The 20,437-nt window shown below is 42.7% G+C and overlaps 4 protein-coding genes across 15 annotated transcripts; 3 read left to right on the forward strand and 1 right to left on the reverse strand.

The window, feature by feature from the left end:
• Positions 1-7: 7 nt before the first annotated feature.
• On the forward strand, positions 8-911 carry LOC130567584 (uncharacterized). 3 transcript variants are annotated; one of them, XR_008964614.1, is made up of 3 exons: positions 8-208; positions 359-443; positions 530-633. XR_008964614.1 is itself a non-coding variant. In XM_057355769.1 (3 exons), exons 1-3 carry the CDS (start codon positions 337-339, stop codon positions 909-911), a joined length of 402 nt encoding a protein of 133 aa, XP_057211752.1. The 3 variants fall into 3 exon arrangements, 2 of the variants coding, with proteins under 2 accessions (XP_057211752.1, XP_057211750.1); XM_057355769.1 differs by lacking the exon at positions 8-208 and adding an exon at positions 699-911 and having other exon boundaries at positions 337-443; positions 530-611; XM_057355767.1 differs by lacking the exon at positions 8-208 and adding an exon at positions 699-911 and having other exon boundaries at positions 378-611.
• Positions 912-1,105: 194 nt separating this feature from the next.
• nudt12 (nudix (nucleoside diphosphate linked moiety X)-type motif 12) lies at positions 1,106-3,732 on the reverse strand. 4 transcript variants are annotated; one of them, XM_057355752.1, is made up of 7 exons: positions 3,664-3,732; positions 3,118-3,388; positions 2,487-3,049; positions 2,172-2,339; positions 1,972-2,085; positions 1,303-1,502; positions 1,106-1,231 (listed from the first exon to the last, which is right to left on the reverse strand). In XM_057355752.1, exons 2-7 carry the CDS (start codon positions 3,309-3,311, stop codon positions 1,121-1,123), a joined length of 1,350 nt encoding a protein of 449 aa, XP_057211735.1. In that variant the 5' UTR covers positions 3,312-3,388; positions 3,664-3,732; the 3' UTR covers positions 1,106-1,120. The 4 variants fall into 4 exon arrangements, with proteins under 4 accessions (XP_057211735.1, XP_057211736.1, XP_057211734.1 ...); XM_057355753.1 differs by having other exon boundaries at positions 3,118-3,314; positions 3,664-3,730; XM_057355751.1 differs by having other exon boundaries at positions 3,118-3,414; positions 3,664-3,728.
• Positions 3,699-8,651, forward strand: LOC130567580 (GRAM domain-containing protein 2B). 7 transcript variants are annotated; one of them, XM_057355761.1, is made up of 15 exons: positions 3,704-3,811; positions 4,428-4,651; positions 5,430-5,549; positions 5,632-5,719; positions 5,841-5,910; positions 5,985-6,088; positions 6,166-6,261; positions 6,343-6,414; positions 6,817-6,864; positions 6,947-7,052; positions 7,141-7,227; positions 7,304-7,379; positions 7,459-7,560; positions 7,641-7,710; positions 7,839-8,651. In XM_057355761.1, the coding sequence occupies exons 2-15, from the start codon at positions 4,533-4,535 to the stop codon at positions 7,884-7,886; spliced, it is 1,206 nt and encodes a 401-aa protein (XP_057211744.1). In that variant the 5' UTR covers positions 3,704-3,811; positions 4,428-4,532; the 3' UTR covers positions 7,887-8,651. The 7 variants fall into 7 exon arrangements, with proteins under 7 accessions (XP_057211742.1, XP_057211744.1, XP_057211745.1 ...); XM_057355762.1 differs by having other exon boundaries at positions 6,820-6,864; XM_057355758.1 differs by having other exon boundaries at positions 4,428-4,460; positions 4,558-4,651; positions 6,166-6,414.
• Positions 8,652-8,746: 95 nt separating this feature from the next.
• Positions 8,747-20,326, forward strand: LOC130567573 (solute carrier family 12 member 2-like). Its single transcript, XM_057355740.1, has 26 exons — positions 8,747-9,358; positions 10,363-10,485; positions 10,555-10,630; positions 10,715-10,810; positions 10,896-11,035; positions 11,129-11,239; positions 11,317-11,425; positions 11,533-11,660; positions 11,745-11,829; positions 11,900-12,051; positions 14,623-14,730; positions 15,017-15,140; positions 15,223-15,324; positions 15,605-15,760; positions 15,841-15,940; positions 16,189-16,300; positions 16,373-16,513; positions 16,600-16,706; positions 16,783-16,856; positions 16,940-17,080; positions 17,349-17,471; positions 18,412-18,523; positions 18,931-19,017; positions 19,098-19,233; positions 19,463-19,530; positions 19,604-20,326. Exons 1-26 carry the CDS (start codon positions 8,948-8,950, stop codon positions 19,737-19,739), a joined length of 3,258 nt encoding a protein of 1,085 aa, XP_057211723.1. The 5' UTR covers positions 8,747-8,947; the 3' UTR covers positions 19,740-20,326.
• Positions 20,327-20,437: the final 111 nt, after the last annotated feature.

Consider the following 20,437-nt stretch of genomic DNA (forward strand, 5'->3'; position numbering starts at 1 on the left):
CTCTCTCACTCTCTCTCTCTCACACACACTCACTCTTTCTGACTCAGTGTCTCTCTCTCTCTATCAGATCTCACAGTGTTTCCACATAAAGAGCAGAACTCATTCAATAATCTTCAGCCAAACACCCAATACACTCTTTATATTCATGGACAAACAACCAGTGGGAATGTTTCAAAGGCCAGTTTAGATGTTAACACACCTCTTCTAGGTAAAAACACACATGCACCATCACACTTTCTCATTTAAACATGATGTTTGTATTAAATAATGTTTGTTCCTCACACATAAACTCACGTGAATCTCACATTTGAACACTGTGCTGTTAGCATTCAGGACATGAACTGTATTTATTTGACAGATTATGATGACATCATAACATGTTGTGTTCCACTGGTTCTCCTGGTTCTCGGCTTTGGGATCTTCTCAGTTTTAATAAAGACAGCGTAAGCACTGACGTCATAAGATCTCATGTGAGGAATGTGATGATTTCAACGTTGACGGTGGTTGTTGTTGGCTCACGCACACACAGGTGTAAAGAATATTTCTGCTCAGACGTTGCTGACCCAGGTTACAGTCTGATAGGACACTGGCTCCTCAACGCTCCACCTCAGGTTTAGATGATTCCATCTTTCTGTTTGTCTTATATTTACAGTATTATCTGCAGTAATATGCCGTGTTTCTATCCGTTTCTTATCTAGGCTAACAGCAAGGTTTGTGTGCTGAGGCTGGAAACGGTTTTCACCATTGACCAGCAGAGCGAGAAGAACGTCATCCGAGTGGAGCGTCGCGTGTCTTCAGCTGAAGATGTGAAGGATCAGACTTCAGATGATGAAGAGAACAGCGTCAGTCCCTCCAGTCCAGTGGATTTACCCGTCATAACTGCTGATAATCTGGATTATGTTATTTTATAAACCACAGCGTTTGCAATCATCTTAAATGATATTGAAGACAAATGACAAATTCACTACAGACGTTCAGATTCACACAGATTCGTTATTCTAAATACATGGCACATAAATCTGTTAAGAAATAAAAGGTTTTATTTTCATTTTGAAATCATTTCTATACTGTAGAAACTGCAGTTCAACGGAACGCTGTATGGTTTATGAAATCCATGCCTTCAGAGGTTAGCGTTAAAGCCCATCCAGTGTTTGATCAGATAGTGAGCGATGGCTTGTTTGGGTGGAAAGTTGAACACGGCATGTTTGTCTTTGACCAGCGCGCCGATCACCTGAACAACAGAGAACATTACGACCAGAATCATCAGACCACATCCATCAATGTGTAAATAAAGAATGGCACCTGTTCTCGTGTGAACCAGCGAGCTTCTTCGATTTCATTTTGATCCACTTTGACGTCACTCGTCAGAGCAACGCAGTGGCAGCCAATCATCAGACAGGACGGCATCGGCCACGCCTGACACGTCTGGTACTGAACCGGACCCACCAGAACACCGCTCTCCTCCAGAACCTCTCTCCTCACGGCAGCTTCAACCGTCTCCCCTGACACACGCAACATCGGAACATTTAAAGGGACAGTTCACCCCCAAAAATCTGTTTGACTTCTGCACAACACAAAAGAAGAGATTTTGAAAAATGTTGCTAACAGAAAAGCGTCAGTCCCCATCGACTTGCGTTGGTTTTGTGTCCACACAATAGAAGTCAATGGGGACCGACGCCTTTTAAAAAAAAAATCTTCTCTTGTGTTTTGCAGAGGAAAGAAAGCCCCAGAGGAAAAGATGACCGCATGTTCGTGTTGAAGGTGAACGACTCCTCTCAGTTTTATTTTTAGCTGACATCTAAATGTCACTGCATCAGAATCGAGTCACGTTTTTGTTTTTTTGAAAGGCAATATAAAGATATAGCTGCGAAATGTTGCTCACGAGTCATTGGCTCAGAAAAGAGACTCCAGTGTTGATATTTAATCTGTCGACATTTATAAGCGCGCTTGACTCAAGCGGGCGTGAGATACCTGCTTCGATAAATCCAGCGAGACACGAGAACATTCCGGAAGGAAAACTCTTCTTGCGTCCCAGCAGACACTGATTCCCGTCGGCGTGGATCACTAACATGATCACCACAGGATCTGCGGGAGCGGACAGATGAGACGAGTGTGAGAGATCGTGTTCTCTGGAGGCTCGCCGGCCGAGCACTAATCGAGCGTTTACTTGCCAACTCTGGGATAGCAGGTGTTGTGGACGCCCTGGAGACTTCTGCAGCCTGCTCTCAAACAGGTCCTCTTGTAGCCTCCCTCTTCTACTTGGGTTTTGCTTCCACACGTCGGGCAAAAGCTGTATGTGCTGTGCCACGCGAGGACGGAGCGCGCTTGAGCGATGACACCTGTGTGTGTAAAAATCATTATCGCACACTGTTCATGCGTGTGTGACTGATAGTAAAGAGACATGCCGTTGCTAAGGTGTTCTGAGTGGTTGCTAGGGTGACTCGTGTTCATCCTTTAGAGACACACACTGTGACACAGAATCTCACCTGCGTCGCTGTCACCGAGCAGCAGGAGTCCGGGCATCGGCCCCTTCAGAAAGAAAGCGTTCGGATCTTTTGCTTCCATGAGTTTCGTGGGATCGTCTTGGGTGTTCAGAGCGAACCAGGTGACCAGCTCGTCTCCCTCGGTCTCCACGCGTCTCTCTTGCTTCTCAGCCCCCAAGAAAACCACCACGGTATCGCTCTGTCTCAACAGCTCCTCCACAGAGCCGGCTCTGAGCTTGCACAGTCTCACGTTTGGCTCGCCCTCGCTCGCGTCTTCTGCTCGCGGCGACACCAGAGGATTCAGATTGTGAAAGAGAATGAAAACGCTGCGTGCAGAAGATCGCTGCGCAGCGAGCCACTCGGAGTCTGTGCGTTTCTCGCTCATTCTGTTGAGAATGTCTCTGTTAAAGTAGATATCCGGCTCTTCAGTCTCTCTTTCAGGCAGAACGCGATGAACGTCGCCGTCCCAGCTGCTGGACAACAAACGGGCGATGTGTCTGTGACCCCAAAACAGAGCCACGTCTCGAGCCGTCTGACCTGACCTGTTTGTTGCGGTTGTGTCACACCTGTAACAGATGATGGTGTTATTAAACGATCCGATCATGTGGTTACATACAGTGTGCTTCAGTGTCACCCTTTAGACAGTAAGAGTTTGATCAGCTCATAGTGTCCGTGTCTGGCGGCGAGCATCAGTGCGGTCCAGCCCGTCTCTCCTCTCTGGTCCATCAGCTCACTGGACTGAGACATCATGACACAAACCTTCTCCACGTCTCCTCTGGATGAACGGTCCAGAAACTCTTTCACCAGCTCAGCTTCAATGCCGCTCATCCTCTACACATTCGGATGGAACAACACTGTGTACTTCACCAGCGGACAGAGTTTTTTTCAGCGTTATGATGTTCGTTCTTTTGGGAGTTTGACACATCAGATACTTAAAAATACAAGAAATCATGCAAGTACAATTTAACGTCTTACTGTACGTTTTGTATTTACGCACACCTAATATAAATATAACACATTACACAAAAATGGACATGATATAACTTGTCTAACGTTATAAGGACAGTAAAAGTAACACACGTCGCCTCATGTTTATCAATAACCGAGGATTACGTGACGTCACACGTAATGTAAAATGCTTTTTATTTCTTAATCTATGCAGAAAAAAGTAACTACTCACAATGTCAAGCGTATTCGTTCTTTGGGTGGTCTAAAGTTCAGTTGGTGTAATGTCGCGCGATGATGATGCGCTGAAGCGGCAGAGAGAGAGACGCGCGCGACCTCTAGTGGAGGAGTCTGTCACTACATCTCCATTCTTACAGCCTTGAGTAAATATCATTTACTGACGTAATTTACTCCTATATAAATGTAAAATCAATATTACTTGATCCTCAAATAAGTATTGAACCGACTCTTAAAACCATTATTTAACTTAAATAAAGTAATAAAGTAACTACTAAAAGTAGAAACGTATTTAAAGGAGCAGTTCCGTCATGATTTACTCACCCTCTTTCCATTTCAAACCTTTATGACTTCCTTCCTTCCGCAGAACACAATAGAAGATATTTTGGAAAATGTTGGTAACAGAACAGCACAGCCCACCATTCACTTCTATTGTAACCAATGCAAGTGAATGAAGGGCTGTTAACAACCTTCTTCAAAATATCTTCTTTTGTGTTCTGCAGAAGTCATAAAGGTTCGAAATGGAAAGAGGGCGAGTAAATGATGACAGAATTTTCATTTTGAAGGTGAACTGCTCCTTTAAACTGTGACAGAATGTTTCTCACGATTTTAAATCTTTAGATAATTATAAAAGTTGTAGATAATTATAAATGTTTTTAAATTTTAAGCAAAATCTATGCATGAATGTAACCATAATCTCACCCTCTGTAAATAATGTCTATTGATCATGTTTGTTTTTGTTTACTTTCTAAACTCCATCAGTCAGCAGATGATTCATTAACAGAGAGATTGTAGGTCAGAAACTCTGAGCATGCAGCGATGAGATCAGATGAGATCAGGTGAGAGGAACATCACAGAAACATTCTGATGGACAAACATTTCTCATCTGAAGGTTCAGTTCAGCGTAAAAGCAGAAGAGATGAAGCTCGACCCATGTGTTCTGTACCGCCACACCAACAGCTCACAGACGCGCCGCTCTTACTACGGTACGCTCGAGCTTTTACCACCGTTCACTGAAAAACAGAAAAAGCTGATGTCATTTGATGTCATTTAGTGTGCTGTGTTTATTAATATATCTTTTTTTCTAATATTGTGTAATATCTTGTAGAGACAGAGAGCAAGTGTGTTTGCACAATGTGCTGAAAGGACTTTGTATTGTCTGTTGGCAAACACAAACAACCAAAACCACCACGGACAATCAAACACATCCAAATGGGAAAAACAACACGTTCACACACTTTCTGAACACATTTGCTGTTAAAGTTTGAGTTAAAGAATTGCCTGTTTTTCCTGCGTGACATTGTGTGTGTGTGCGTGTGTGTGTGTGTGCGTGTGCGTGCTGAGAGACTCTTGTTTCAGTAACACAACCACACCAGCTCACATGAAATGCTGTGTGTGTGTGTGTGTAATAGATACAGGTAGAATATAAAGAGCTCAGGTAAGTCTTCAGGTGAGACGCTACAGATGATCTCGAGGTAAAATTAACCAACAGAAATAGACACAAGTTTCTAAAAGAACAGTCTTAGATGTTTGTACAGTTGTGTGGATATCTTCATCTTTGTTTTAAGGTAACGTCAGATGTGTGTCTCATTGCCGACTGTTTGTATTTACCTCGCTCATATATTTCTGACTTTCTTCACTGCTTTTTATTTGAGGTGATGTTGGTCAAACGCGTTGATGTTTTCATAGTTTCATGAAACGCTTTTTTACTTTAAAGAGTGTTTGTTCATACAGCCGCTGTGGTTCTACACGTGTGTTTTTAAGGGAATATGCTGAATATGATGAAGAAGATGAAGGCAACAGTATGACACGACCGGACACTTTCATTTCTCTGGACGCTGAGAGCGACGTCGCTGCCAGGAGAAGAAAAGCAGCCCTCGTCAGGTGTGGATTCAAATGAATCATGTGTTCACTCAATCACCAACTGGTATGATTCACTCCAAACACACGTGTGTCTGTGTTTCAGATCCAAGACTTTAGATCCTTCGCTGCTTCTGCAGGTCCAGAGTGACTCTGAATTAAAGTGTGAACGCAGAAAACCGCAGTCGCATCAGGTGTGTGTCAAATGAACACTTCATGTGATGAATCTTCAGGTTGAGCTGCTGTCAATATTTATTCTCATTCCAGGTCACAGAATAATGACGGAATAATAATGATCTTGTATTGTATTTGTAGTTTCTGCGCACTAATTCCCAGTACCACAAAGTTTTCAAAGACATAAGAGACGATGAAGAACTGCGACAGAGTACGTTCACACAGTTTGATGTCACGATGGCACGCGTGTCAATACAGTAAACATGTGTTTGTGTGTGTGTTTAGGTTACACGTGTGCTTTACAGAAAGATATTCTGTACCAGGGCAGACTGTTCGTGTCTCAGAACTGGATTTGTTTCCATTCGAAGGTCTTTGGAAGAGACACAAAGGTGAAAGAGAACTGCAGTACATCTGAATGCTGTCGTGGATTTTTCTGATTTTTAAAATCGTCTTTGTTTTCCTTCAGATTGCGATTCCTGTAACTTCTGCGACGGACATCAAGAAAACAAAAACGGCCATCTTAGTGCCAAACGCACTCGTCATATCAACAGCACACGAGCGAGTAAAAATCCCTTCAAGACTTTGTGAATGTGCCGATGAGTCAGAAGTGTGCTCTTCTAACCGCTCTCGTGCTGTTTTTCAGCACGTGTTTGTGTCGTTTCTGTCTCGAGACACCACGTACAAGGTTTTGATGTCGGTTTGTCCTCATCTGGTTGTAAGTTGATCAGTGAACTCTTATTCAGTTCGCTGAAAAAAATGATTATGTGCCTTAGTAGACTATTAAATATACTTCATAGAATTATGTTCCTGTTTTTCACCAAAAATTTGAGTTAAAACACATAAACATCTTGGGAATAAAACCTTCTACTTTTGGTTGTTAAGATTTGAATCATTTTGTTTGAGTAGTTTTAAATCCAACTCAATTGTCAAAAGTTGAGTTTACTTATATACTTTGAGTTGAGACTAAATGGATTTAAGAAGTCGAATTGACTGTATTCTGGTTAGTAAGTTGTACTTGAATTGTTAGGAGGATTTTGATGGGCAAATTCTGCGAGGAATTGATTTCAGTGCGTGTGTTCTATGCAGTGATGATGTGAGTGAATGTTGTGTTTGACAGGAGAAGAGTCCGATTCCAGCACAGAATCTGAGGCGTCACCCCGTCACGGTGAGAATCCACAAACTCTCTCCGTCTGCATGTCTTCATGTGTGTTTATGCACATCATGTCTGCTGTGGTGTTCTTCTGCAGGATTTCTCAGCGGATCTCTCGGACCTGGACGCTCCGGTCAGACGGACACATCATCACACAGACGACAGCAGCGCTTCAGACTCACCAGAGTTTGACAAAAGTCCACGTGCGTATCTCAAGATGTTCAGACGTCACTTTAGTGCACTTGATTTTCCTCAAGACCTTGAGGAGAGTTTCTGTCTTCACGTTGGCAGAATTCCCCAAACACTCGCAAACGTCTAAACGCAAAGATGATCTGGATTCTCAGCCACAGCCCAGCGATGGACATCTGAGGTGTAAAGGTAAAAGATGTTGAGTGCGGTCATGTGAACGCAAGCTGGTGTATTTCCTTCTGAGCGTTTGCTTCATGTGCTTCAGGATCAGCGGAGGTCACGAAGACACCCAGAGCGCTTTCCTTCTCATTTAACACACTTGTGTCGGTCTGTCTCTGTCTGTAAGTTTATAAACTCACACTCCTGTCACACCATCACCTTCCTTCAGGAGAGTGACTGTTGTGCGCTCTCTTCTCTCAGGGTTTGTGTTCTGCTCTTGTCATCATGTTACATGGCCTTTAAGATCGTGTCTCTGGAGGAACGGCTCACCTCGCTGGTCTCCACCGACTTTCCTCATGAAGGGTAGAAATCAACGCGTGCTTTCATTATTCTCTGCATTCTCATGAGCGACACATGTGTTTTCATCTTGAATGTGATTTCAGAGGCGAATATGTCGGACATGCAGAAGAGATTTACTCGGTGATTTCTGCGAGTCTTCTGAAGTTGGAGAAGGTTCGTTTGTGACGTCTCTGAACAGTAACTGGTGAACTCTCAGAACTGAGATGATTTCTTTCAATGTCAAATCAAGTGTTTACCAGGAGAAAATCAAGATGACATGAAATGATTTTTGACTCTTCCAGATCCACAGAAATCTGCAGAAACTCCTGGAGACTCTGTCTGATGCGTGACATTCAGGGGTTTTTCTGTGAAACAGCGTGCGGTGCGGTGACGGCCGGGCTTGATGTTAATGTGAATGTGTCGCTTCATTGCCCGTGAAAAAGGTCGGCATGAGCATCACAACTACACGTCTGTCAAGTTCTCACCCATGACTACACTGAACACAAGTAGCTGAATATAATCAGATATGCAAATAATATGAATGTGTTGTAATGTCATACTGTAGATGTAGGTTTTCGTGTCTAGATGTGTTTTCACGTGATGTGAGCTCATATATGACGTGCTCATGAATGTGGACTGATCTGATGCTGTAGCGTGTGGTTCCTGTGAATGACTTTGGAACGATCTGCAAACCATCACGATGAAACGAGAGTAAAGTGAAATACAGTATAAGCTTGTGTTATGGGCAGATGAACGCTTACGTTTAATTGCCATATTAAAAAAATAAAGGCAATATTTTGTCAATGTTGTGTGGTGTGAAACACAATGTTCTTTGAGTGTGTGTTTGTCATTGTGAGGGCTCAGTGCGTGAAAGAGCTTCTTGTTTTATATGCTAATGTCAGTGAATGTCGTCGCTGCTCTCCACAGAAAACCATTGTTTTCTCCTTCATCTGGAATGAGTGCCCAGTGCTGCACAGAGTTTGATGTTTTCTGCTTTTATACATACACGACAAAAAGAAAAGAAAAGAACAAGACATTATATATAACATCTAGAATAACGCGACATTTTCAGCGCGCAATCACGCACTGCCTACACATCACTTTTATTTTCTATTCATTTCATGTGTAGCCTTGAAGATGACTCCAATTCTTCTCTATGTTACAAAACAACCCGAATCAAACCGTGACGTGTACACGACCCCAGTGAATGGGCATCTGGAGTTGAAACGCTTCTTTCAGGCGGTGCCAAGTGGACGATCACGAGTGTCGTTACGTCCAGCCTCTCACTTCAGACTGGACACAGCGTCGTTACGCTCAGACTCATTAGAAACCGCCGGTGATGCTGATGGATGCGCGGTGCGCGTGAGAAGAACTTTTACCCGCGCGCACTCTGGTTCTCCTGATCTCCATCATGTCCGATCAGCCCTCATCTCCTCCAGCCGGACAGAAATCCGCCCTCAGGGTGACCGGCTCATCTGAGAGCAGGTTTCAGGTGGATCCGGTGGCGGAGGGCTCGCGCTCTTCGGCCGGTGAGGAGTCGAAGGGCAGATTGCGGGCGGTGAACTTCCTCAGCCCGTCTGACGGAGCTCCTGACGCGGGTGTGAATGGAGACACGGTGAGAAGTGAAGCCAGTCTCCACTCGTCTACTGGAGGTCTCAGTCATTTCTCAGACACTCACAGCAACACATATTACCTGCGGACTTTCGGTCACAACACCATCGACGCGGTACCGAACATCGACTTCTACCGGCAGACAGAAGCGCCGCTGGGAGAGAAACTCATCCGACCGTCACTCGCGGAACTGCACGAAGAGCTCGACAAGGTGCATCTCTCGTAACCTGAGTAACACACACATTCAAGTCGTTTTGCACATTTAAGCAGCACAGAAATGTGAAAGAAAAGAACCGCATTGTAGCTAACGAATGATATAAAATGACAACATGTAAAACATCCTCATGCTTCAAATCGACTTTCATGAGACTGTTGTGCTTCTGTGGTCTCGTTGTGTTTAACATAACATTGTGTTTTACTGCAGATGACAAAAAGAATCCTACATTTAAACACTTCATTTGTCCTGTCAGAAGACGCTTTTAGCAAAAGCAACGTAAACATCTCAAGCAGTTTATCAGAAGAGTATCACCTGTTCATGATGTCAGGTGTTGTGTTGTGTTGTGTTGTTCTCTCGATTCCGTGTAGTTTAATCATATGCACATATGTGTTTCTTCTGCCCACACATCCTACATCACACGTGTTTCTGCTCATATGACTGAATGTTTAATGACATCAGAACACACACACACACACGCACACGCACACGCACACACACACACACACACGCACGCACGCACGCACGCACGCACACACACACACAGTGTTGTGAGACAATAGTGTCTGTCACACACCCCCTCTGAGTGACCCGCTGCAGTTCACGTCACAATAGTTCAGTGTATGACTCCTGACGTTTACTGACACGTCACACGCACAATATTTGAGTTTGGTTCCAAAATGAGATGGCTCCGTTTTTAAAATGTCATGTTTTTACTCTGTTAGTTAGCTGTATTCTTTGAGTTATTACGGCTTAAATCAAAACAAACCAACTGCAGTTTGATTGATAGTCATTGGAATGCACAATATAAAAACATGATTTTTGACATTTCTTTCAAACTCGTGTTATCTCATTTTGGAACCAAACTCTTCATATTGAGCTAATAATAAAAAAAAATAAAATTAAAATTAGGGTTAGGGTTAGGGTTAATCTCTTCTGAAGCTCCAGTGACAGACACACTTGTGACTCTTTTTCTAATGGAGATGAATGTGTTGTGTCAGGAGCCGTTTGAGGAGGGCTTCCCCAGCGGTGAGGACGTGGCCGCCACAGACACTCTGGCACAGAAAGAAGCGTCGGACTCGAAAGGAGGAACAGTGAAGTTTGGATGGATTAAAGGAGTTCTGGTGAGTTTCGGAGCACGGCTCGTTGAGCAGACACATCGAGAAGATGATTTGAGAGGTTTGTGTGTGCAGGTCAGATGTATGTTGAACATTTGGGGCGTGATGCTGTTCATCAGGATGTCGTGGATTGTGGGTCAGGCCGGGATCGGTCAGTATCTCACGTGATGTCACATTCTGTTGTGCCGTTGGTTTAGATGTGTGGAGTGATTGTTCTGGTGTGGTGTGTGTGCAGCTCTGTCGTGTGCCATCGTTCTCATTGCTATAGTCGTGACGTCCATCACCGGTCTGTCCACGTCAGCGATAGCCACCAACGGTTTTGTTCGTGGAGGTGAACGCATGCGGATTATTTCATTACAACCGTAAATGTGATTGTGCGGTCGGATGATTGTCATTGCGTGTGGGGTTCTTTTCAGGCGGAGCGTATTATCTGATCTCCAGGAGTCTGGGTCCAGAGTTTGGAGGATCTATCGGTCTGATCTTTGCCTTCGCGAACGCCGTCGCTGTGGCCATGTACGTGGTGGGCTTCGCCGAGACGGTGGTTGAACTTCTGGATGTGAGTGGAACACGAAGGGCACGTGATGAGTGTGTTGTTCACACAGATGTTGTGTTCTGACACCGTTGTCGTCACTGTGTGTGTGCGTGTCAGAGTATAGATGCTCTCATGACAGATGAGATCAATGACATCAGGATCGTGGGAACGCTCACGGTTATTTTACTGTTGGGAATCTCTGTGGCTGGGATGGAGTGGGAAGCAAAGGTCCGTATGTAAACTCCATCTGTTTCATTCTTTCACGTGTCACACGTGTGTTCACTTGTGTTTCTCTTGCGTCACAGGCTCAGATTGTGTTGTTGATCATTCTTCTGGCGGCGATTTTCAACTACTTCGTTGGATCCTTCATTCCAATGGAATCAAAGATGCCCAAAGGCTTCTTCGGCTATAATGGTGGATTCTCTCGTTTCTCTTTTCTCTTTTGCTCATGCCAGTCTTTTGTGATCCTTTGTCGTGTGTAGAGAAGAGAAGTGTTTCTCCTGTTTGATTTCTCTTCACAGCTGCTATAATGATGGAGAACATGGGTCCAGACTTCAGAGATGAAGAGACGTTCTTCTCTGTCTTTGCCATCTTCTTTCCGGCTGCTACAGGAATCTTAGCAGGTGCCAACATCTCTGGAGACCTGACGGTGAGATTCATTCTCTTCGTTGTTGTGTTCGGTCCATCTCTGAACGAGTAATGATTGTTCCGGCTGGATTTTGGACGTGTTCAGGATCCACAGTCTGCGATCCCTAAAGGAACCCTGCTGGCCATCCTTATCACGGGAGTCGTGTACATCGCCGTGGCCATCTCGAACGGTAAAGAGAGTTTGTCTGTGGTCTTGACTGACACGTGAGAGCTGATATATGAGGAGTTTTGTGTTTTCAGGCTCTTGCATCGTCAGAGACGCTACAGGAGATGATAATGACACTATGGTGGGTTCACTGGAGAACTGCACAGACGCCGCCTGTACGCTGGGTTATGATTTCTCCATCTGTAAAGAGGGAGGCTGCAAGTACGGACTTCAGAATGACTTTCAGGTATCTGACACAAATGTCCTTCTATCAATCTGTTGATCCAGACATGGGGTCCAACGACATGAATTTCTAAACATGGTTCGGGAGGAGCCCAAACATTCATCATTAAGAGCGTATATAAGCGTCAGTTCGTCCGGCGTCCCTCCTCCTCTCCGTCTCCTCCTGCTTTGCTCTTGTTTGGCCTCGGTGCGGCTCCATTACAAGCAGCGTTGGGTGTAACTAGTTACTAAGTAATGAGTAACTGTAATTGAATTACTTTTCCCTTAAAAAAGTCAAGTAAGGGATTTAATTACAGTTACTTCGGATGTAATTGAACTAAATACTGTGTAATGTATACAATAGTGGAATCGACATTACAATTCAAAGTGTAACTTTACAATGCATGCATTAACATACCTTTCTCACATTTGTAATACTTTGGTCAGTTAATAAGAGTACTTTATGTAGTTTTATATGATTTATTTGAATGAATTAAAAGAGCCGTTTCGCGTCTGTCCTTGAATCACTGAACTAATCAAGGTTGATGTAGGATATAGAAAGTCATTAGTAATTAAATACTTATTGGAGAGAGTAGGGCTGTGCCGATAAACGATATCATATCGAATCGAGATAGAATGTATTTCAAAAACGATGATAAGCTATTGGCATTTTGACTCGATATGGATTAATCTTACAGTCTAACAGAACGCAGAAATAAACGCAACAACAGTCAGTCAGCGTGCAGCTTTTATCATGCGCGTCAAAGTACAAAGTCCATTTCATACTGCACTTGGCAAAGAAAACTCAACAAGAGGAGGAAAACATGACAGGAAGCGGAAACAAAAGTGAAACTAACCTAGAGTTGTCATCACGCGGTTTATCAAGTGTCTTATTTTTTTCGCAATCGCCGGTTAAACAAAACAAACTTGAGGCGCAATTGCAAGCGAGTTACTTTGAAACTCAAGCACAAACGTTTTTATATCCATCGTTAACATATCTGCTAAAATGAGCTGGTGCATATGAAACAAACCAGCACAGCCATGTACAGATAAGAGATGTAATGAAGTGAGTTTGTGTGCACATTAAAATATTGACCCTTGTATGTAAGATGCTTGCATGATTAAAGAAATGTACTACAGTTTATGTGAGATGTCTTTAAGGTTCACTGAATTCACTGAATAAAACCCACTACTCGAGCAAGACATTATTGCAGCGTTATGTATGTGCGCAGGTGCTGAGCCAATAGCGTTCGAATGTACACAATAACGGAGCCCTTTCATTGGTTGAATGTAGTGAATGAACACTCCCTTTACTTAACGAGTCAATTGAGTCAAAATGAGACTGAATGAACTTGTACATGTTGTTTATGGCCTAATATCCTCTGTGTTGCAACAGTGCATTCATTTAATTGAATTTTAACTGGTTAAAGGTTAACTTTTGTTAATAAACTGTATTTAAAATAGATTCTTTTAAATACAGTTTTTTTATTAAATATATATCGAAATAAATATCGTTATCGATCAATATAGAAAAAAACTATCGAGTTTACTTTTTTGCCATATCGCCCAGCCCTAGGAGAGAGTCATTATTACAGTCATCTAATTACACTTTTGAATATGTCATTAGTAACTAGTAATGAATTACTTTTTTAGAGTAACTTGCCCAACACTGATTACAAGGGGGGTTAAAGTCCCCGTGAACCAGAAGTTGCGATCGTTTTTACTTCCGTATTTTAATGCATTTCTGAGTAAAACAGAATTTCGAATGAGAAAAATAGTGGGCGTGGCTTGTGTTTTTCACCACAAATTGATTGGATGTAGTATATGTTGCATTTTGAAATGAAAGGGGAGGAGTTAATGGAGATTATGAGGGCACATGATATTTTAAAAGACAATGACCCACATTGATAAGCTATTTACAATAAACGCTGCGATATTTCATGAAAAAATAGGAATTGTCATTTTTTATTTCACTGGGCCACCGGCGCTCAAGCCGAACCTCAGGTTCAAGCCCTTTTTGAGTACACCAAGCCAAGTTTGTTTACCATTGTCTGTTAGGGCTGAACGGGCAGGTGAATTTGTGAACCACAGAATGTGACTGATTGACATGGAAAGTGACCAAACACGGAGGTTTTTTCGTGCGGTTTGGAGTGGATTTATTTGTGAAGCTGATATTGCAATAATAGAGCAACGTGCACAACAGCCCAGTCCTGTCATAATGTGATGCAGGTTCAACTAAATCCACATCCAGAGAGACATACGGTGTTTCTCGCTCATAACTCGGGAGATTTGATGGAGTTTTCTCAGTTGTGTCTCATTTAGGAGAAGTGAAGAGAATCAAATGAGACTGTAGTTTAAAATGTGCGTAGTTGAAATGAAGAGTCTGGAGGTGTGAAATGAATGTACGTAGATTGTAATAATGTGGATTTGAGTCGATGTGATGAGAAATGTTTGAGTTGATATTGAGATCTTCAATAATATTGACTTTTGATTGCAGACGAGACCAATCTGAGCTCAAACTCTAATGACAGAGAGAGAGAATCTCAGGAGAAATAATATGTTTATGAAAGCTGATGAATTGCTGTTGTTTTGTGAGGTGATGAGTTTGGTGTCTGGGTTTGGTCCTCTCATTACCGCTGGGATTTTCTCTGCCACGCTCTCATCTGCACTGGCTTCACTGGTCAGCGCTCCTAAAGTCTTCCAGGTGAGATCTTCACTTCTCTTTATCATCTCTGACGTTTGTTTACATCTACATTTATTCATTTGGCAGACGCTTTTATCCAAAACGACTTGCAAGTAGGAGAGCAAATAAACATTTTGTCACCACGCTAAACAGTACTGTAACAGAGTTTGTTGGATAAGTACGCACGCGTTGAACGTGATCGAAATCTTAACTTTTCCTGTCATCATAAACTGTATATTGTTTTATGTAAAGTAACTGTATATGTTTTCATGCTGTCCTGTTTGTTATGTGCTGTGTGTTTTCGTAGGCTTTGTGTCGAGATAACATCTACCCTGGACTGCACGTGTTCGCGAAGGGTTACGGGAAAAACAATGAGCCGCTGCGAGCGTACGTGCTCACGTTCATCATCGGTCTGGCCTTCATTCTGATCGGTACATCACACGCTACTGCACACAGACCATCCGCCTGCGCTCCGTGTTATAAACTGACCCGTCGAATGCGTTTGTTTTTCAGCCGAGCTGAACATCATCGCTCCCATCATCTCCAACTTCTTCTTGGCTTCTTATGCTTTGATCAACTTCTCTGTGTTTCACGCGTCGCTGGCGAACTCTCCAGGCAAGCGTCACATCCGTCATAAAAAGAATCACGGTCACGCTAGACTTTAAGACTTTGCTGCTAAATGTTCTACACAGATGTCCTGCGTATAGTGCTATTATCAGTGTTTCATCCATTCGCAGAACTTTGAAATGTGCCAAAATCCCAAACTAGAGTTCTGGTTTGCATCGTTCACATGAAAGTTTACATGTAGTCATTTAGCAGATGCTTTTATGTAGTGTATATAGTGAATGAAATGAAAGGTGCGGTGTGTGACTGTGATGGTTTTGAACTGAAACAGGATGGCGTCCCAGTTTTAAATACTACAACAAATGGGTGTCGTTGTCTGGAGCGGTGCTGTGCTGCGTGGTGATGTTTGTCATAAACTGGTGGGCCGCTCTTTTCACTAACGTCATCGTCCTGGCGCTCTACATATACGTCAGCTATAAGAAACCTGGTAAAGACCTGTTTTCACATCTGATGTGTGATGCTGTGAATGACACGCTCAGGACCGTAACATGAGTGTTTGTGCTGCAGATGTGAACTGGGGTTCATCTACACAAGCGCTGATGTATAATCAAGCCTTATCTCACTGTCTTCATCTCACCGGAGTGGAAGATCACATCAAAAACTTCAGGTGATCCACCTCATCCACACACACATTCATCAGAGATATGCGCTAAATATAAACGAAGAGTTTGCTTCCACAGTGAGATAAAAATCATGTTCTTTTTATTGTGCATTCCAATTAATATCAATCAAACTGCCGTTGAAAACGCAATAAAAAAACACGATTACATAATAAAAGCATGACTTTTGAAAGCGTGATCTCATTTTGGAAGCAAACTCTTCAAATGTAAGCACATGTTTATGTTCGCCCTTCAGACCTCAGTGTCTCATGATGAGCGGTTATCCGAACTCCAGACCAGCGCTGGTGTATCTCGTGCACGCCTTCACCAAGAATGTGGGCTTGATGATCTGCGGTCACGTGCGCACTGTAAGTAGCGCTAGAAAGGGTTTCTCCAAGCGTTCCGGTGTGCAAACGACTCACGTGTTTGTGTTTTCAAAGGGGTACCGTAGACCGAATCATAAAGATATGATGAACGAGCAGGTGCGCTATCAGCGCTGGCTCCTGAAGACACAAATCAAAGCTTTCTACACACCTGTGTTTGCTGAAGATCTCAGACAGGGCGCTCAGTTTCTCCTACAGGTCACCGCACATCACCAATGGTGCTTCTAAACGTCCCGGTTACATCGGTGTCACGTGTTGAGTGTCGCTTTGTTGTGAATTCACAGACGACGGGTTTGGGTCGGCTGAAACCGAACACGCTTGTATTTGGCTTTAAGAATAACTGGAGAGACGGTGAAATGAAGGATGTTGAAACCTACATCAACACCATCCAGTGAGTGTAAAATGGGCTTCTAATCCCGAACAGAAGAAGTGAGATCCGTCTGTCATCTGATGTGTGTGTGTTTCAGTGATGCGTTCGATCTGCAGTATGGTCTGGTTCTTCTCAGACTGAAGGAGGGTCTCGACATCTCTCACATTCAAGGTCAGGATGCTTTATGAACCACTCCTTTAGATTGAGATATGACACATAATGCTTTAGCTCAGCTCGTGCCGTTCCTTCTTCAGATGAATTTCTGTCCACACATGAGAAAACTCCCGGAATGAAGGATCTGCTGGTGTCCGTCAACATTAAAGACTTTGACAGTGATTCTTCTAAACCATCATCCAAAACCACCAGCTGTCAGAGCAGTCCTCTCATCTTCAAAGGTCACATGTTTCAGAATATTCACACGGTTATAAACTCCCACCCCATTAGATGTGTGACTGTAATCCTGGACATAGAAGATGATTAACCTTCACAACATGACATGTTCTGGGATTTCTGTTTAATGTGGTACAGATTCTGTTATGCTTCAGAATATCCTGATTAAAAGCCTTTGATGATGTCACGTTCCTTAAAATTCCTTCATGAAATCTTGCTTAAACTATAAATATCAATTCGGTCTCTTGACGTGTTCCTGTGTTGTGATATCAGACACAAAGAGCCGTCCTGCTCATCTGAGTCCAGCAGACCAGAGACTTCTGACAGCCAGTCAACAGTTCAAGAAGAAACAACACAAAGGAACTATTGACGTTTGGTGGCTGTTTGATGATGGAGGTATAGACCCCTTTGTCGCCGACGTCACGCTTGCGTCGCGGCTCTAGCTGGAGGCAAAACAAAGGGAAACTGGAGGCGGCCAATACAAACCAGCACAGATTGGGCTACATAAGGAGTTTAAAATATCATCTTGTTGTGTTGTTTAGTGCCATCATCAAACATGCTCGCGTTTCACTTCATAACACTTAAGAATAAAAAAACTGCTGTCTTTAGTTTGTGTGGATTATGATTTGGGTCTAAAAATATCTCACTTATGCCTAAATCATAAACTTTTGAACGCATAGGGTATGCTCGCTAACTTTGTTAGTTATACAATGAGCAGTTAACTATCGGCCAGAAACTAAACATAGAGGAAAGTGTTTGTCCTCTCTTCTTCTTTAGTCGTCACAAGTGCATCAGTATAAAGGGAGAGGGAACAGTGGGAACGCTCATGTTATGTGTCAGGTTTGTGTTCAAGTAAATGCGTTTGCTAACGTTTGCCTCTGTTAGTACACGAGGGCATCTATAGATGTGTACGCTCTCGGTTGATCTTCACTATACACGCTTGGCTTCTCTGTCTGGTAGGTGTAGATGTCAGGCCACTTAACTGGAGGAAATCATGTCAGTTCATCTCTGGATCCATTGAGTGAGCGCGTACAGGTCGGCCAGGTTCATGGCGTTAAAGTTCACTTTTTCAAAAACAATCGCGGTCCTAGACAGTGAGTGACCTTACATGTTCAAGTTTAATCTGATTTTTTTCTAGTCATTGTCAAAAAGCAAGCAAACAAAACGTGCTACCTAGCATCAGTGATGCGGTCAGGGGGATCTTTCTGCCTCCAGCTAAGCTCCGCCCACAATGTTTAGTAACAGAAAAGGCGTGTATTGGCAAGAAACATGATAATTTATTATAAAATCATGTTGTTGTAAGAGCATGTTTTGAATCATTGACATGTTGTTGTAGGCCTGACTCTTCTGATACCATATCTGCTGACCAACAAGAAGAAATGGAGAGACTGCAAGATCCGGGTGTTCATCGGTGGAAAGATAAACCGGATTGATCACGACCGCAGAGCGTGAGAAATATAATATAATACATGAAGAGTTTGGTTCCAAAATGACATAACTCCGTTTTAAACATTTTCCAAAATTCATGTTTTTATTGTGTTAGTTAGCTGTATGTTTTGAGTTATTATGGCTTAAATCAAAACAAACCAACAGCAGTTTGATTGATATTCATTGGAATGCACAATAAAAATGTTAAAATGTTATCTCATTGTGGAAGCAAACTCTTCATATAATAATAATACCGTAAACCAAGCTTTTATTCGTCCATAGAAATAATTCAGATTAATTTCTAAGCCTTTAAGCACAAGTGTTGGGATCAACAGCTTTATAAGATCGTGGGGTGTTTGTAGAACTACAGAAATAAATGATGGAGATCATCAGCTAATAGAACTCTAAAGCTTCTGTTCCTCTACAGAATGGCTGCATTACTCAGTAAATTCAGGATTGACTTTTCAGACATCACCGTTCTCGGAGACATCAACATTAAGCCAAAGAAACACAAGTAAGTTTAGATTGATCAGATGATCTTCTGCTCTGATGTCCAGTCGAGTTAACACACACGTCTCTGTATGGTGTGTTCAGTAAGGAGATGTTTCAGAACATGATCGAGCCGTACAGACTGAAAGAAGATGACATGGAGCAAGAAGATGCTGAGAGACTGAAGACACAAGAACCCTGGAGAATCACTGATAATGAGCTCGAGCTCTACAGAGCGAAGGTCTCATCATCATCATCATCATCATCATCATACACTCAATCAATCACAGAAAATAAACTGTACACCCCACCGGTGTAAATATAACCTTTCAGATGTTTTCTGGTTGATTTGAGCTTCAGCAGTTTCAGAAAGATATTCTATTCACGGATTATTGCAGTTCTCAGGCGGGTGATGTTGTCTTACCTGCTTGAACCAAATCGGTTCTCAATCTTTTTTCCTTTTCATTTAGTCTAATCGTCAAATCCGATTGAACGAGCTGTTGCAGGAACACTCGAGCACAGCAAACCTGATCGTCATGTAAGGGTTCATCACACATTAAACACTTCATGTGACGCACACGCGGTCTGATGTCTGTCTGATCTGTTCGCAGAACGATGCCGCTGGCCAGAAAGGGGACGGTGTCCAGCGCTCTCTACATGGCCTGGCTGGACACCTTATCTAAAGATCTGCCTCCTATTCTTCTGGTCCGAGGAAACCATCAGAGTGTTCTCACCTTCTACTCATGAGCACGACGTGATGCCACAATCATGACTTCTGGATATTGGCCTGATGTATGTTCGCTTGTCAAACACTCGTGTTTATTACATATCCAGTGAGAAATGATCAGATCTGATATTCTAGAGGGCTGAAATAGACGTAATGCTCATTTTTTAACTGTTCTGTTATCTGTCATGTTGTTCGCTGCGGAGAACTGATGTAGTTTTCCATCGGCAAGCAAGAGATTCTTTCCTCCTACACAGTACAGCAGATCTGAACAGTGTGAGATTGTTGTTGTTGTCAGGTTTAGTGTTCTAGAACATTTGGACCTGTGGACGGATGGTGTACGGAGTTTATCAAGAGTCCACTAACACTTATAAAGTTCTTCATGTTACAGAAGGTTGTGGCTGTGCACATGCAGGAGGTGAAAAGCAGGTGTTTTTGTTGTAAATGAATATGGTTGTACTACATTTATTAATTTATGTTTCTAATGCTTTAAGTACTTAAAATGCTCTTAAAATGTCTGGATGAACTGAAAGCAGATTGCTTTCCAGTGTTGCCAAAACAACATTAAAAGATTGAATTCATTAAATAAATAGTCTTCCTTTGAACGATATCACTTGTGTTTTTCATGCTTCGCTATTGAATCAGAAAGTGTTAAATATGAGTGCAAACAAATAATGAAATAGCAGGAACTTCACTAAAATCCATTTATTCATTGATGGTT

This window comes from Triplophysa rosa, linkage group LG17 (assembly GCF_024868665.1).
Source record: "Triplophysa rosa linkage group LG17, Trosa_1v2, whole genome shotgun sequence".
Taxonomy (NCBI): Eukaryota; Metazoa; Chordata; class Actinopteri; order Cypriniformes; family Nemacheilidae; genus Triplophysa; species Triplophysa rosa.

Coding starts and splice junctions, on each gene's coding strand:
- nudt12 (XM_057355752.1), bottom strand. CDS start 3,311: ATGAGCGGCATTGAAGCTGAGCTGGTGAAAGAGTTTCTGGACCGTTCA. Junction 3,050..3,117: donor AAACTCTTACTGTCTAAAGG/GTGACACTGAAG, acceptor CATCTGTTACAG/GTGTGACACAACCGCAACAA. Junction 1,232..1,302: donor GCTGGTTCACACGAGAACAG/GTGCCATTCTTT, acceptor TCTGTTGTTCAG/GTGATCGGCGCGCTGGTCAA.
- LOC130567584 (XM_057355767.1), top strand. CDS start 378: ATGTTGTGTTCCACTGGTTCTCCTGGTTCTCGGCTTTGGGATCTTCTC. Junction 612..698: donor TCCTCAACGCTCCACCTCAG/GTTTAGATGATT, acceptor TTTCTTATCTAG/GCTAACAGCAAGGTTTGTGT.
- LOC130567573 (XM_057355740.1), top strand. CDS start 8,948: ATGTCCGATCAGCCCTCATCTCCTCCAGCCGGACAGAAATCCGCCCTC. Junction 11,426..11,532: donor AGGCTTCTTCGGCTATAATG/GTGGATTCTCTC, acceptor TTCTCTTCACAG/CTGCTATAATGATGGAGAAC. Junction 11,830..11,899: donor CGCCGTGGCCATCTCGAACG/GTAAAGAGAGTT, acceptor TTGTGTTTTCAG/GCTCTTGCATCGTCAGAGAC.
- LOC130567580 (XM_057355755.1), top strand. CDS start 4,533: ATGGACAAACATTTCTCATCTGAAGGTTCAGTTCAGCGTAAAAGCAGA. Junction 4,652..5,429: donor GACGCGCCGCTCTTACTACG/GTACGCTCGAGC, acceptor TGTGTTTTTAAG/GGAATATGCTGAATATGATG. Junction 7,228..7,303: donor TGGACATCTGAGGTGTAAAG/GTAAAAGATGTT, acceptor CATGTGCTTCAG/GATCAGCGGAGGTCACGAAG.